A 13,920-nucleotide genomic window follows, 5' to 3' on the forward strand; every position below is an offset into this window, starting at 1 on the left:
TACACGCATGCAGAAAGAACGGAACTTAAAACCCCGCAACCCAGAAACAATCTCTGAACAGTATTTGTGTATTTATTTTTCTTCTTCTTTTTTTTCGGGATCTACTGGGAAAGTCTCCAAGATCAACTAGTCGATTGCGATTGACAGGTTGGCAACCACTACTGTAGAACTTTACAATTCATGAACATTGAACTTCTAGCATTTCCTCAATTCTGGTGTAATCTACGTAGACCAGAAGGCTACTCACATAATAACTGTCACAAAAAGGGAGCACAGAGATAACAGGAACATAAGACTGGTCAGATGTATATTAGAAGTAAAACGCTAGAATCCATAATAGGGGTCTTAGAAAACAAAGGTGTGATTACAAAAAAATTTAAATGCTTTATCAATTAAAAACTGTTCTTCAAAGTAGCAAAGGAGAAAGCAGATCTAATATGTTTGGATTTGTATTTCAAACATGTGCCACAAAAAAGTTAAAGAGAATAGATTGGTTAAACAGAAAGAAAATTATTGGTACTTATGGGTTGGTAGGCCTAATGAGAAAATACAAGAACAATCAGTGCTTTGACTCAGCTCTTTACAATCTCCAAAGGCAAAAATGAAGGGACTGAGCGTAATGCTTTCAAGTTTTCTGACAATGGAAAGCCAGATGCGAAAATGAATGAAATCAGATTCAAAGAGAATGTGAAGGGTCTTGTTTGTGAATCAAAGTAAGGATGCAAGTAATTCTGATAGTAGCATCTTTATTGCAAGATGCTTTGAATAAATGAGAAAAGAAATCTTGCTGCAGGCTGCAAACCACAAGTAATCAGGGTGTGTACACTTTAGACGTCTAGGAAAGATGCATGCATAAAGGTTCATTATGACCAGCCTACTGTGAGGCTGGTCTTGTTTGGATTAAAAAATGCACATCTTTGTAGAAATTAGAATGAAGTGGTATCTTTAAAAGTATGAACCTTTTTAAAAGGGATTGAATGTAATATTCCTGTAACTGGAGAACAAAGATAGTCACGATTTCAAAATTATTACTTACAGTTGCAAGAAAAATTTTGTGAACCGTTTGCAATTACCAGACTTTCTGCATTAATTACTCATGAAAAGTGGTCTGATCTTCATCCAAGTCACAATAATGTACAAACACAATCTAAACTAATAATACACAATTCTATTTTTCATGTCTTCACTGAAAACATTGTTAAATCCTTATCGACAGTCCAGGCTGAAAAAAAGTATGTAAACCCTTATATCTAATAACTGGTAGAACTTCTTTTAGCAGCAATAATCTCTAAACGTTTCTTGTAGCTGCTGATTAGACTTGCACAATGGCGAGGAGGAATTTTAAACCATTCCTCCATACAAAACTTTTTCAGTTCATCAATATTTCTAGGAAACATTGCATGAACAGCCCTCTTCTGGTCACACCACAGCATCTCAATTGGGTTAAGATCTGGACTCTGATTTGGACATTTGAAAACACAATTTTTTTTTTCCCCAACCATTGTGTTTTGGATCATTGTCTTGTTGTAATCATCCAACTTCTTTTAAGCATCAGGTAACAGTTTGTTAGCCTGACATTCTCCTGTAAAACATATTGATTCAATTTTGAATTCATTTTTCCCTTAACAATTGCAAGCTATGCAGGACCTGAGGCAACAAAGCAGCTCCTTCCACCATGCTTCACAGTTGGGATGAGGTTTTGGTGTTGGTGTGAAGTGCCCTTTTTTCCTCCAAACATTACAGTGTGCACTTTTGCCAAAAAGTTCAACTTTCATCTCATCTATCCAGAGAACATTGTCCCAGAAGTGTTGTGGAACATCCAGGTGGTCTTTTGCAAGCTTGAGGCATACAGCAATGTTTTATTTTTGAGAGCAGTGGTTTCCTCTGAGGTCTCCATCCATGAACACCATTCTTGTTCCAAGGAAAACAGTCCATGTTCCAAGCCTATACAGGTATCCGCCCCCCTCTTTTCCTTCGCTACATCGACGATTGCATTGGCGCTGCCTCCTGCATACATGCTGAGCTTGTTGACTTAACTTTGCCTCCAGCTTTCACCCTGCCCTCAAATTTACCTGCTCCATTTCCAACAACTCCCTCCCCTTTCTTGATCTTTCTGTCTCCTTCTCGGGAGACGGCTTATCTACTGATTATCTACTATAAGCCTACTGGCTCTCACAGCTACCTGAACTATTCCTCTTCCCACCCTGTCTCTTGCAAAAATGCCACCCCCTTCTCGCAATTCCTCCGTCTCCTTCACATCTGCTCTCAGGATAAGGCTTTTCATTCCAGGACAAAGGCAATGTCTTCCTTTTTTAAACAAAGGGGCTTCCCTTCCTCCACCATCAACTCTGCTCTCACCCCAATCACCTGCCACCCCACTCGGGATAGGGTTCCCCTTGTCCTCACCTACCACCCCACCAGCCTCCGGGTCCAATGTATAATTCTCCGTAACTTCCGCCACCTCCAACGGGATCCCACTACCAAGCACATCTTTCCCTCCCCCCCCCTTCTGCTTTCCGCAGGGATTGCTCCTTACACGACTCCCTTGTCCATTCATCTCCCCCATCCCTTCCCACCAATCTCCCTCCTGGCACTTATCCTTGTAAGCGGAACAAGTGCTACACCTGCCCTTACACTTCCTCCCTCACCACCATTCAAGGCCCCAGACAGTCCTTTCAGGTGAGGCGACACTTCACCTGAGTCGGCTGGTGTGGTATACTGCGTCCAGTGCTCCCGGTGTGGCCCTTTATATATTGGTGAGACCCGACGCAGACTGGGAGACCGTTTCGCTAAACACCTACGCTCGGTCTGCCAGAGAAAGCAGGATGTCACAGTGGCCACACATTTTAATTCCACGTCCCATTCCTATTCTGATATGTCTATCTATGGCCTCCTCTACTGTCACACTCAGGTTGGAGGAACACCACCTTATATTCCATCTGGGTAGCCTCCAACCTGATGGCATGAACATTGATTTCTCTAACTTCCGTTAATGCCCCTCCTCCCCTTCTTACCCCATCCCTTATTTATTATCCCCCTTTTTTTCCCTCTGCCCCTCTCACAATCACTCTTTGGCTGTTCTTCATCTCCCTCTGGTGCTCCCCTCCCCCTTTCTTTCTCCCTAGGCCTCCCACCCCATAATCCTTTGCCTTCTCCAGCTGTGTAACCCTTCTGCTAATCACCTTTCCAGCTCTTAGCTTGATCACTCCCCCCCCCACCCCCGTCTTCTATCATTTCGGATTTCCCTCTCCCCCTCCTACTTTCAAATCTCTTACATCTTTTCTTTCAGTTAGTCCTGACAAAGGGTCTCGACTCGAAACATTGACTGTACTTCTTCCTATAGATGCTGCCTGGCCTGCTGCGTTCCACCATAATTGTGTGTATGTGTTACCATTCTGTTTTGATGTTTTTCTTATAGTGGACACATGAACAGAGACATTAACATTAGTAAGTTCTAGAGATTTCTGCAGGGCTTTGCAGATACCACTAGGTTCTTTCTCATCTCCTTCAGTATTGCACATTGTGCTCTTTGCAGGATGCTCACCACTAGGGAGAGTAGCAACAGTACTGAATTTTCTCCATTTCTCTTGCTGTGAACTAATGAACACTCAGGTCTTCAATACTTTTGTAGCCTTTTCCAGTTTCATGAATCTCTACAATTCTTCTAAGGTCCTCTGAAAGTTGTTTTGATCGAGGCTTGGTGCACACAAACAGATCTTTCTTGAGCAGAGCAGGCACTGCCAGTACCCTGAATTTGTGTGCCATTTTTAAATGTGAGGGCACCTCTACAACTCCAATCTCATCTCATAGAATTGATCACCAGACTCCAAATAGCTTTTATAGAAGGTATTACACTAGAGGTTTACATCATTTTTTTTGGAACCTAGACTATGATTGCTTAAATGGTGTAGTCAGTATTAACTAGAAATCTAGGCAGATTGTGTGTGTCTATTATTGTGACTTAGATGAAGATCAGACCAAATTTTATGAGTATTTAATGCAGAAAACCAGGTAATTGCAAAGGGTTTACAAACTTTGCAACTGTAGGTCCATGATGGGAATAATTGTACATCTTTCAAATTTAGCATCTGAGAATGCTGAGGAAGCTCAGTTGATGTTTGTTTCTGGCACTGTTATAAGGGCTAGAAAGAACAGATTTAGAGTTGACAAATAGAGGCATCACTGAGGTGGGGGAAACAAGAAACTTAAAATCTGAAGGCAGAGGAAAAACAAGGTTGAGTGAATCTGTGATCAGAGTCAAGGTGTAGGAATGAGGAAAAGAAACATATCTACCAGTCAGAGGAGAGATGGGGGATTGTCTGGCCATATATTGTACATTGTGTGTACCTTGTTCCCTGAAGAATCAATAAGTACAATAAAACATTTAAATTTATTTGTAATAAATGCCCAATATAAAGATACCTAATAACCACTGTCAATCTACAGTTGGGAAGAAATATATCTGAGGTCTACTCATCTCAAAAGTCACTGACAATTTGAGGCACTGCTTGCTGCAAAAACAACTCACTTTGTACCAATATTTCAAGATGACATATTTTACTCAATTCTGCTAGGAAGTACATCAGGGAATGTATCAAAAAATATTATTTATAAAAATGTAATTAAAAACATCTGTGAAAAAGTATAATTAAATGTTACTATGCAACAATTACTTGGGCAATCAAGAGTTGTACAGCATAGAAATTGGCCCTTCGGCTCACCCTGTCCACACCGACTCATTTGCCTCCTATGCCTTTGCCTATATAAAATAGCTCACCTGCTTTCCAGCAAAGTCCTCTTCTGCAGAGTCTTCAGTCTCACCATCCTCAGCTCTGTGTCCTAATAGACAAAGTCAAACAGAAGTTTTTATTTTCCAACAGAAATTAGTATTTCTTGCAAATTGGGTAGTATGCTACTTGGCAACTGTTTCCAGATGGGTTGGCTCAAATACCCATGTCCACAATATCAAACAAGGAGTACAAATTTACCTTGTACCTTGTAAATAACTATTGATACCTTTCCCAGTCCTCTTTGATGTTCTGCTGTTTAGGGTGTCTGGTGTGACTGAAAGTTCATCAGGGTTTCCTCCTTCCTCTTGTATTACCTAAGGAAAGTAATCATAAACCCGGGGTGAAGTCAAAATTGTTGCGCAATACCATCATGCTTACAGAAAGTTAGCTGCAATTAATAATGACTCTCACCTCTTTTCACCTATTTTCTCCCCGATGCCCCACCACCTATGGTCCACTCTCCTCTATCTTACTTCTTCATCTCCAGCCATTTATCTTTCCCACCCACCTGGTTTCACCTATTACATTCCAGCTATCCTTCCCTGCCCCACCTTTTTATTCTATCATCTTCCCTCTTCCTTTCCCATCCTGAGAAAAGGTCTTGGCCCAAAACATCAACCACTCATTTCCATGGATGCGGCTTGACCTGCTGAATTCCTCGAGCATTTTGTGTATGTTGCATTGGATCTCCAGCAGCTGCAGAATTTCTTGTGTTAATAATGACTTATAGCCCAGTTAAAGATCGACAATTACGACATTATGGGTATTAGTTAGTCATGACTAAAAGAAGATCATATTTGGGAGCTCCAAGCATAAACATTGTATCGAAAGGACAGGCAGGTAGGCAGAGTGAGTGGGGTGGTTCTGTTGGTAAAAGTGAAATCAATTCTTTAGAAAGAGGTGACATAGGATGTTAGACATTAAATCTTTGTGGGTAAAGTTAAGAAACTGCAAGGGTAAAAAGAATCTGATGGAAATTACACACAGGCCTCCAGGATGTGGGCTACAAATTACAATGAGATTGAAAACACATGTAAAAAAGGCAATGTTATAATAGTGATGGGGGATTTCAAAATGCAGGCAGATTTGTAAAATTAGGTTAGTACTGGTTCCCAAGAGAGAAAATTCATAGAATGCCTACAAGATGGCTTTTTAGAGCAGCTTGTGGTTGAGCCCACTAGGGGAAAGTCAATACTGGATTGGGTGTTGTGTAAAGGAACCATGAGTAAACATTAATCATAATACAAAATTCATCTTGCAGTTTGAGAGGGAGAGCTAAAATCAGATGTATCAGAATTACAATGGAGTAAAGGAAATTAGAATCATGAGAGAAGTCCACAACACAGAGGAGCAGAACTCTGAACTGGCCCATTTACTCTACTTCGCCATTCCATCCTGGCTGATATATTATCACTCTCAACCCCATTCTACTGCCTTCTCCCATAACCTTCAACTCCCTGACTAACCAAGAACCTATCAAGCTCTGCTTAAAATATTCAATGACTTGACCTTCATGTCTTCCTTGGCATTCAATTCCAAAGACTGACCACCTTCTGGCTAAAGAAATTCCTTCCCATCTGTTCCAAATCCATCTATTGTGAGGCTGACCCACCATAAGAAACATCCTCTCCACATCAACTCTCTCAAAGCCTTTCAATATTCAATTTGGAGCTAGTCTCAGTTGATTGGAAGGGGACACGAGCAGGGATGATGGCAAAACAGCAACGGCTGGAGTTTCTGAGAGCAATTGAAAAGACACAGCAGATACATCCCAAAAATATAGCATAAATGTAAAAGAATGAGTATATAGTAAATACAGTGGGAAGCTTTTAAAAAGCAAAAAAATATATAGAGGTAAGCTAGCTAATAATATAAGATGACTTTTCAGATATGTAAAGAGTAAAAGAGAGACAAGAGTGGATGTTCGATCACTGGAAAATGATGCTAGAGGTAATAATGGTGGATGAACCTAATAAAAGCTTTGCATCATTCTTCACAGAGGAAGACACTAGCAGTATGCCAGCAATTCAAGCGTCTGGAGGTAGAAAGGAATACAGTAGCTATTACTAAAGAGGTGGTGCTTGGGAAGCTGATAAATAAAGTGCATGGTCATGCTGGTAGTTGGAATACAGATGAAGCCCATTTTCTAAACAGGGAGAAAATTCAGAAATCAGAGGTGCATACCAACTTGGGAATCCTTGTGCAGCATTCCCTAAAGGTTAACTTGCAGGCTGTGTTGGTGTATAGACAGCAAGTGCAACATTAGCATTCATTTTGAGAAGACTAGAATATAAAAGGATACAATGCTGAGGCTTTATAAAGCATTGGCTAGACCACACTTGAAGCAGCTTTGGACCCTTTAAGAAAGGTTGTGCTGGCACTGGTGAGAATACAGAACAATTCCAGGAATGAAAGAGTAATGTATGAGGCCTGTACTCATAAGAGTGGGGGGAGGCGCGCAGGGAGAAATCTTATTAAAACTTACCAAACATTGAAAGGTCTCTATATTATAGAGTGGATGTGGGACAGGCATGGCTAAGTTTCTTCCCCAAGGCTGTGAAACTAATACTCTGCCACCAGGACTGTTGTTTTCTGTGCATCACATGCATTTTGTATTATAGTTTAACTTATTTATGAATATATTTTGCTTTATGTGATGTGATGTACGTTTTGTGGGTGTACTGTAGTCAGATGACAATAAACTTGAACTTCAGAGAATGTTTCCTGTAGTGGGGGAGACTGGGACCTGAAGGAACAGCCTCAGAATAGGACATCCCTTTAGAACAGAAATGAGGAGGGATTTATTTCACCAGAGGGTGGTGAATCTGTGAATTCAATGCTACAGATGGCTGTGGAGGCCAAGTTATTTGGTATACTTAAAGAGGTTGATAGATTCTTGATTAGTTAGAGCATCAATGGTTACAGGGAGAAGGCAGGAGAATGGGGTTGAGATGGGTTAATAGATCAGCGATGCAATGGCTGAGCAGACTCAATCAGCCAAATGACCTAATTCTGTTCCAACTCTATGCAACAAATTTTAGTTTGCCATGGGAAGGAAGATAAAGCAACACTTAAACAGAAAAAGGGGACAAGACAATTGAAGAAAACATTAAGTTAATATGGACATTTAAAAAAAAACAAAATGAGTAATGTGTAGTGAAAAATGTTTGGAGACAATCCAGGATAAAACAAATTGAGCTTTGGAAAATTGTAGACTTGGTCTTTTATTTAAGGCAATATGCTTCACTCTGAAATGTATAATATCAAAAATATAACACAGTAGGCACTCAGTCTATTATAGCCATACTTATCAAGATGAGTGATGTCAAGTTTAACCTACTTTTGGTTTCCATATAAAGGTCAATTATGAGGCCCTTTGTAGGTCAGCATCAACTATGGATACTGCGTTGTTGCTGTCTACGTAGCACATACGTCAAGTCAGTATGATAAGGAGATTAAGCTATTGCTCATGCAGTAGGCTTCCCCTCTCCACATAGCTGATGAATCTAAAGGAACAGATACCACTACAGTTTGATACCAGCGACATCACAGGAGTTGCTAGTCAGCACTGAACTCAACCCAAGACTGGATTACAGTCTGCTTATCCAGATTTTTCCCTGAGGGTTCACTCCCAAAGCCTTCCCATGAGTGGGTTGAGCTGCAAGGCAACGGAGGTTTGACATCAGAGTTTTCCTTCTCCTAGTGGAAATATGAAGATGTTCCAGGGTTGAGCAAAGAACCAAAGAGATGGCATCTCCTGTGGACCTAATGCTCCGGTAGGCAAACTGGAGTGGAACTAAGGCACTTCTCAGGTACCTGGGACTAGAGCTCTGTCCAGTGAAATGTGCACCAAGAAATCACCTTGTGAGTGATGTCGACAGCATTGGCGAAGAAATGGGAAGAGTAGACAGTACATTAGAAGAGAAATAATAAAAAATAATAGTAGGGGAATTAAGGATTATGGGGAAAAGGTGGAGTTGAGTCCATGGCCGGATCAGCCATGATCTTATTGAATGGCAGAGCAGGCTTAACGGGCCAGATGGCCTACTCCTGCTCCTATTTCTTATGTTCTAGTGAGCTGCCAAACACAGCTAACAAGCCGCATCTGCCCAAAGCAACTGGTTTTAGGGTGCCGGTAACTGGCCTTTGCCCCTTCTCCTGTCAGTAGAAACGCTTAGAGCTAAGCCATACGAGAAGGTCAGGAATTAGACTTGGTTGTCAAGAGGCCATTTAAGATGCACACCATTGAGAACATTTGACAGGTAGTAGGAGCTTATCCCCACTACCTCCCTCAACTATGACAATCCTGTGGAATCAATCACGAGGAAATCTGCAGATGCTGGAAATTCAAGCAACACACACAAAATGCTGGTGGAATGCAGTAGGCCAGGCAGCATCTATATCTACAGTTGTCATTTTGGGCCAAGACCCTTCGTCAGGACTAACTGAAAGAGATAGTAAGATTTGAAAGTGGAGGGGGAGGAGAGATCCAAAAATGATAGGAAGGGGTGGGATGAAGCTAAGAGCTAGAAAGTTGATTGGCAAAAGGGATACAGAACTGGAGAAGGGAAAGGATCGTGGGGCAGGAGGCCAAGGGAGAAAAAAAGGGGGAGGGAAGCACCAGAGGAAGATGGAGAGCAGGCAAGGAGTGATTGTGAGGACAGAGACAGAAAAAAATGATGGCATGAACATTGATTTCTCTAATTTCCTTTAATGCCCCTCCTCCCCTTCTTACCCCATCTGATTTTTTTTATTATTTTCTCCCATTCTCCCCTCTCTCTCTGTTCCTCTCACAATCACTCCTTGCCGACTCTCCAATTTCCTCTGGTGCTCCCCTCCCCCTTCCTTTCTCCCTAGGCCTCCCATCCCATGATCCTCTCCCCTTCTCCAGTTCTGTATCCCTTTTGCCAATCAACTTTCTAGCTCTTAGCTTCATCCCTCCCCCTCCTGTCTTCTATCATTTTGGATCTTCCCCCTTTCAAATCTCTTACTACCTCTTCTTTCAGTTAGTTCTCACGAAGGGTCTTTGCCAAAAACATGGACTGTACTTCTTCCTATAGATGCTGCCTGGTCTGCTGCATTCCACCAGTATTTTGTGTGTGTTGCTGTGGAACCAATGTTCAATTAACCTTTCTGCTGTCCAATTCAATTAATAGTGCAAATTGATAACAGCTGCTACACAGAAGAGACTAGACACTCCTTTAAGGAATGAGTCAACTAGTAATTCATTACCAGTGTCAAAATAAAGCAAAAACATAGGATTACATTATTTCAAGAGACAAAAGGGTACAATAATATTTAAAAGATATGTAAACAGATAAATAGTTAGGAAAGGGTTAGAGATGAAATGGGCAAAATGCAGGCAAATGGAAATAGTTTAGGAAGACACCTTGGTCTCCACTGATAAGTCAGGCTGAAAGATCTGTTTCCATGTCTTATGATTCTGTGACAGCTAGTAGTGAATTTGCCAGTTTCCACAGAGTTAATAAAGTTGCTCTCCATGATTTTCCCAACCAATTCAAATTCCAAATGCCAAACAACCAGAAATCCACCCCCTTCTTCATTCACCATCTTTGGCCTGTCCCCCACCTTCAAACACCAGACTTCAGAAGCAATCTCCTTCCCACAGGTTGCAAAACCTTTACCCTCCCAATGTTTTCCTCATTTTCCTTCACTCCCTCCTTGTACACCCCTATCTCAGTTTTCTCCTACCGTTACCAACCACAGCCCCCACAACCGCAGGCCCAATGACTACAACCCCCACTAGTGCCCTGTGGTAGTGCCCTACCGTACTGACCCCACCCCCTCCAATACCACATATTTCATCCTTCCCTCTAAAGCGAACCCACTGACCCCCAAATCACTCAACACCAACAACACCCCGGCTCTAAACCCCTACTTCCATAACAATCTTTCCAATTCACGCCCCCTCCCTGTACATCCGAGTTCTCTTCCAGCCCCACTGACTACATTCCCCACCGACTACGGACCCCTTCCAACACAACAGAACCACCCCTCCCCCACTCTCACAACAGCCCTCGCTCTTTTCACCTGTCGGAGCCTTTCAATCAGAACACTTTTGTTTCCACTGGTGTCCAGGCTCCTCCTCCTGAGCTCAGCTTTCAGATCTACCACCCTGAGCTCGTTGATCCCACGCACGCCACCCTCACCAGCTACCCCGCTCTCCTCCGCCATTGCCGGTCACTCAGATATTGCGCGATTGCAACAAGATGGCGCTCCCCGTCGCCGCGCATGCGCTGTAAAGTGATAGCCAGTGCGCTTGCGCCGGTGTGAAGATGTCGTGGGCGGAGGGCGGCCGAGATGAGGTTGAGTCAGTTAGTAATCTTTTGAAAAACTAGCTGTCAGGTGCGTCCCCAACCTTACGCATGTGATTTTTTTTGTATTTGAAAGATCTACCCTAATTCTGTTAAGGGTAAAACTCTCTGCTGGTCAGTGGCTGAACGGTTATTTCTTGCGACCTGTGCCTGAGAGTCAATCCGGCCTGTTGATTGTCTGCAACATTTTATTTTTGAGAAATTTGAAAGAAAAATCAGATTCAGGTTTAGCATCACTGATATAAATCTTGAAATTTATAATCCATGGATGAGAATAAATAGTCGACGTTTTTGGCCGACTTAAACTGAGTTCCTTCCTCCAGATTTTCAGCATCTGCAGAGTCTTTTGTGTTTTGTGACATTTCTTGTTTTGTCGCAGCAGTACTGTGCGAGACATAAAAATTTACTCTGAGTTATAAATATATGATTCCCCATCATGTAAGAAACATAGAGACTGCCAAAAGTTAGTTGGTCCTTTGAACCAGCTGCACCCATTCCAATATGATCCAAGTTCAGTATCCTGCGCCTATTTTCTGTATCTTGATCACCTTAGCCTTTAATACTGCACCAAGTTCATTGAATACTTTTATTATTTGGCTCAACTGCTTCACAGTGAAAAAAGAATCTCCTTGTTTCGGTCTTAAATGGCATCATTATGTAGTATTTGGCCCCTGGTTCTGGGAAAATCTTCCCTATAACTAAATCTATCCACTCCTGTCAAGATTTCTGACTTTCATTGAGTACTCCTCTCATTATTCTGAACTCTTGATGAATATAATCCCAATCGCACCTCAATATCAAACCTGCTGTCCCAGGAATCAGTCTGATGAACTTTTGCTGCACTCTCTATGTTGAGAAAATCTCCTTCCATATGAAAACTATAATTGTTATGTTCTGTAACTCCAAAACATTAAACAAATTCAAAGGAAAACGAGAGCTGAGAGATGTGAGTCGTACTTTGTGTCTGAACTAGTTTAATAACAGTGGCAGCAAGCCATTTTAAAGCAACCCGAGATGGCTACTGACCTGCTGAATTGCAGCAAGACAATCAAAATTTTTTTAAAGTGCAGCAAGAACCGTCAAGTTAAAAAAAACATTGCAGCACATCCAAAATAGTTAATTTTTAAAAAGGCAATAACAGAAGAATTCACAGGTTCATAAAAAGTGACATCATTACAAAAAGGAGAGCAAAAATGGCTGGACGCATTAGAAAGATTGATGTGTTCCATTACAACAGATGACTGGGAATTGTATACAGAGCAAATTGAGCAGAATTTTAGAGTAAATGGAATAGCGGATGAGAAGCAAGTACACCCTATCCTCATTATATGCATTCCTTGCAGTCAAAATGTTCCGACTTCCATGATTCCCTCACCATTGGTAAACTCCTGGGATTTTCAAAATCATCTGTTGCTTGCAGCATCTGAGAGATAGTTCACCATAAAAAAGTACACCTTGAATGTGGATCACACCTTGGCCGAGTGGTTGAATCAGCAATGTGTTAAGCGGTGGGAAATGCACTGTTTAGATGAATGCTGTCCAAATGTTTAGGATGGGCTGGCGCATTGTCAAGCAACAAAAGAACTTTAAAGGCAAGATTCCGTTCCTGGCAGTAGCGTCCCAGAGCTGTGCTACCTTCACCTGATGCCGCACTGTTTATAATTTCCAACTTTTTTTTCAAGTGTTAAAGCGGTTCTCTGCTGTTCGGCTGATGGCCCAGGACATGACATCAGATGCTTAGGAGGCATAGTTAAATATTTCAAGCACAAAATCACTGCACCATAGGTAAAATCAACAAAAGTTTAAGAGTGCAAGATGGCACATCCACACCTTGCCAAAACCAATGCGAGATTGGTGGGAGTGAGATTGTGAGGCGCACGCACCTGACTTGTATTGGCAGGAAAGTGGTGCTTTTCATCCCAACTTTGAGGTGTGTGCACATGACTTTTATTGGCAGGAAAGCAGTGCTCCTCGCATAACTGAATCCACATTGTCTGAAGACACATATAATGAGGATAGGGTATACCAGTTTTGCTGAGTAAATTGGATCTAAAGGCATACAGGTTGCTTAGGAGTTTGACTACTCCAACCAAACCAGCCAGCAGAAATTGACTTTGCTGATATTGTGAAAGCAATGCAGGAACGTTTAAAAACATAACCACCTTTGATTGCAGAGCACTTTAGGTTTAATAAGCAGAATCAAAAAGAACAGGTATCCATTTCAGTGTATATGGCTGAATTGAAGAGTTTGAGCATCATCAGTTTGGTAATGGGCTTAATGATGCACTCAGAGATTGTTAAATTTGTGGAAACTTACCACAAAGCATTCAAAAATGGCTCTTAACTGAAGTACAACTGACATTTAAAGGAGCAGTTGAAATTGCTGTATCAATGGAAACAGCAGACAGAGAAGCAATTACGTTGCAGTCAGGAATGAAAATGAGCATGAACAAAACTGCAATGTTTAAACATAAACCTGCCTGGCCAAACAGATTGTGTTACTATTGTGGCAGGAGCTATTAGACCAATCCACGGTTAAAGGTGAAACTTGCAGAAAATGCAACGAAGTAGGACACTTACAAAGAGCATGTCAGGGCGACAAAAATAAGTGGACTGCACAGGGAAGAGGAAAGGCTAAAAAGTCAAGTTGCAGTTCTGAAAAGTTCACAAATCTGCATGCTGTTGATGAAAAAATCTGATAATGATGTGAGTGACACAGGACTGAGTAGCCTTAAGACCTGCAGTGTGGAAGTAACAATAGACCAGCAATACGGCTTATCCCAGAAATGAATGTA

The 13,920-nt window shown here is 41.7% G+C and overlaps 1 protein-coding gene across 12 annotated transcripts in view; it reads right to left on the bottom strand.

The window, feature by feature from the left end:
- LOC132406296 (scaffold attachment factor B2-like) overlaps nt 1–11,024 on the bottom strand; it is an 89,607-nt gene extending 78,583 nt beyond the window's left edge. For 7 of the 12 annotated variants that reach the window (XM_059991748.1, XM_059991753.1, XM_059991752.1 and 4 more), the window contains exons 1-3: nt 10,842–11,023; nt 4,996–5,104; nt 4,778–4,839 (exon numbers count right to left, since the gene is read on the bottom strand). In XM_059991748.1, coding sequence (XP_059847731.1) covers nt 4,778–4,839; nt 4,996–5,104; nt 10,842–10,985 — 315 coding nt within the window. In that variant the 5' untranslated portion in view covers nt 10,986–11,023. Of the gene's footprint in view, nt 1–4,777; nt 4,840–4,995; nt 5,105–5,201; nt 6,761–10,841 lie in introns of those variants that run through there. The other 5 variants (XM_059991747.1, XM_059991746.1, XM_059991750.1 and 2 more) reach the window with 5 other exon arrangements.
- Nucleotides 11,025–13,920: the final 2,896 nt, after the last annotated feature.

Source organism: Hypanus sabinus, chromosome 16 (genome assembly GCF_030144855.1).
Source record: "Hypanus sabinus isolate sHypSab1 chromosome 16, sHypSab1.hap1, whole genome shotgun sequence".
NCBI classification, from domain to species: domain Eukaryota; kingdom Metazoa; phylum Chordata; class Chondrichthyes; order Myliobatiformes; family Dasyatidae; genus Hypanus; species Hypanus sabinus.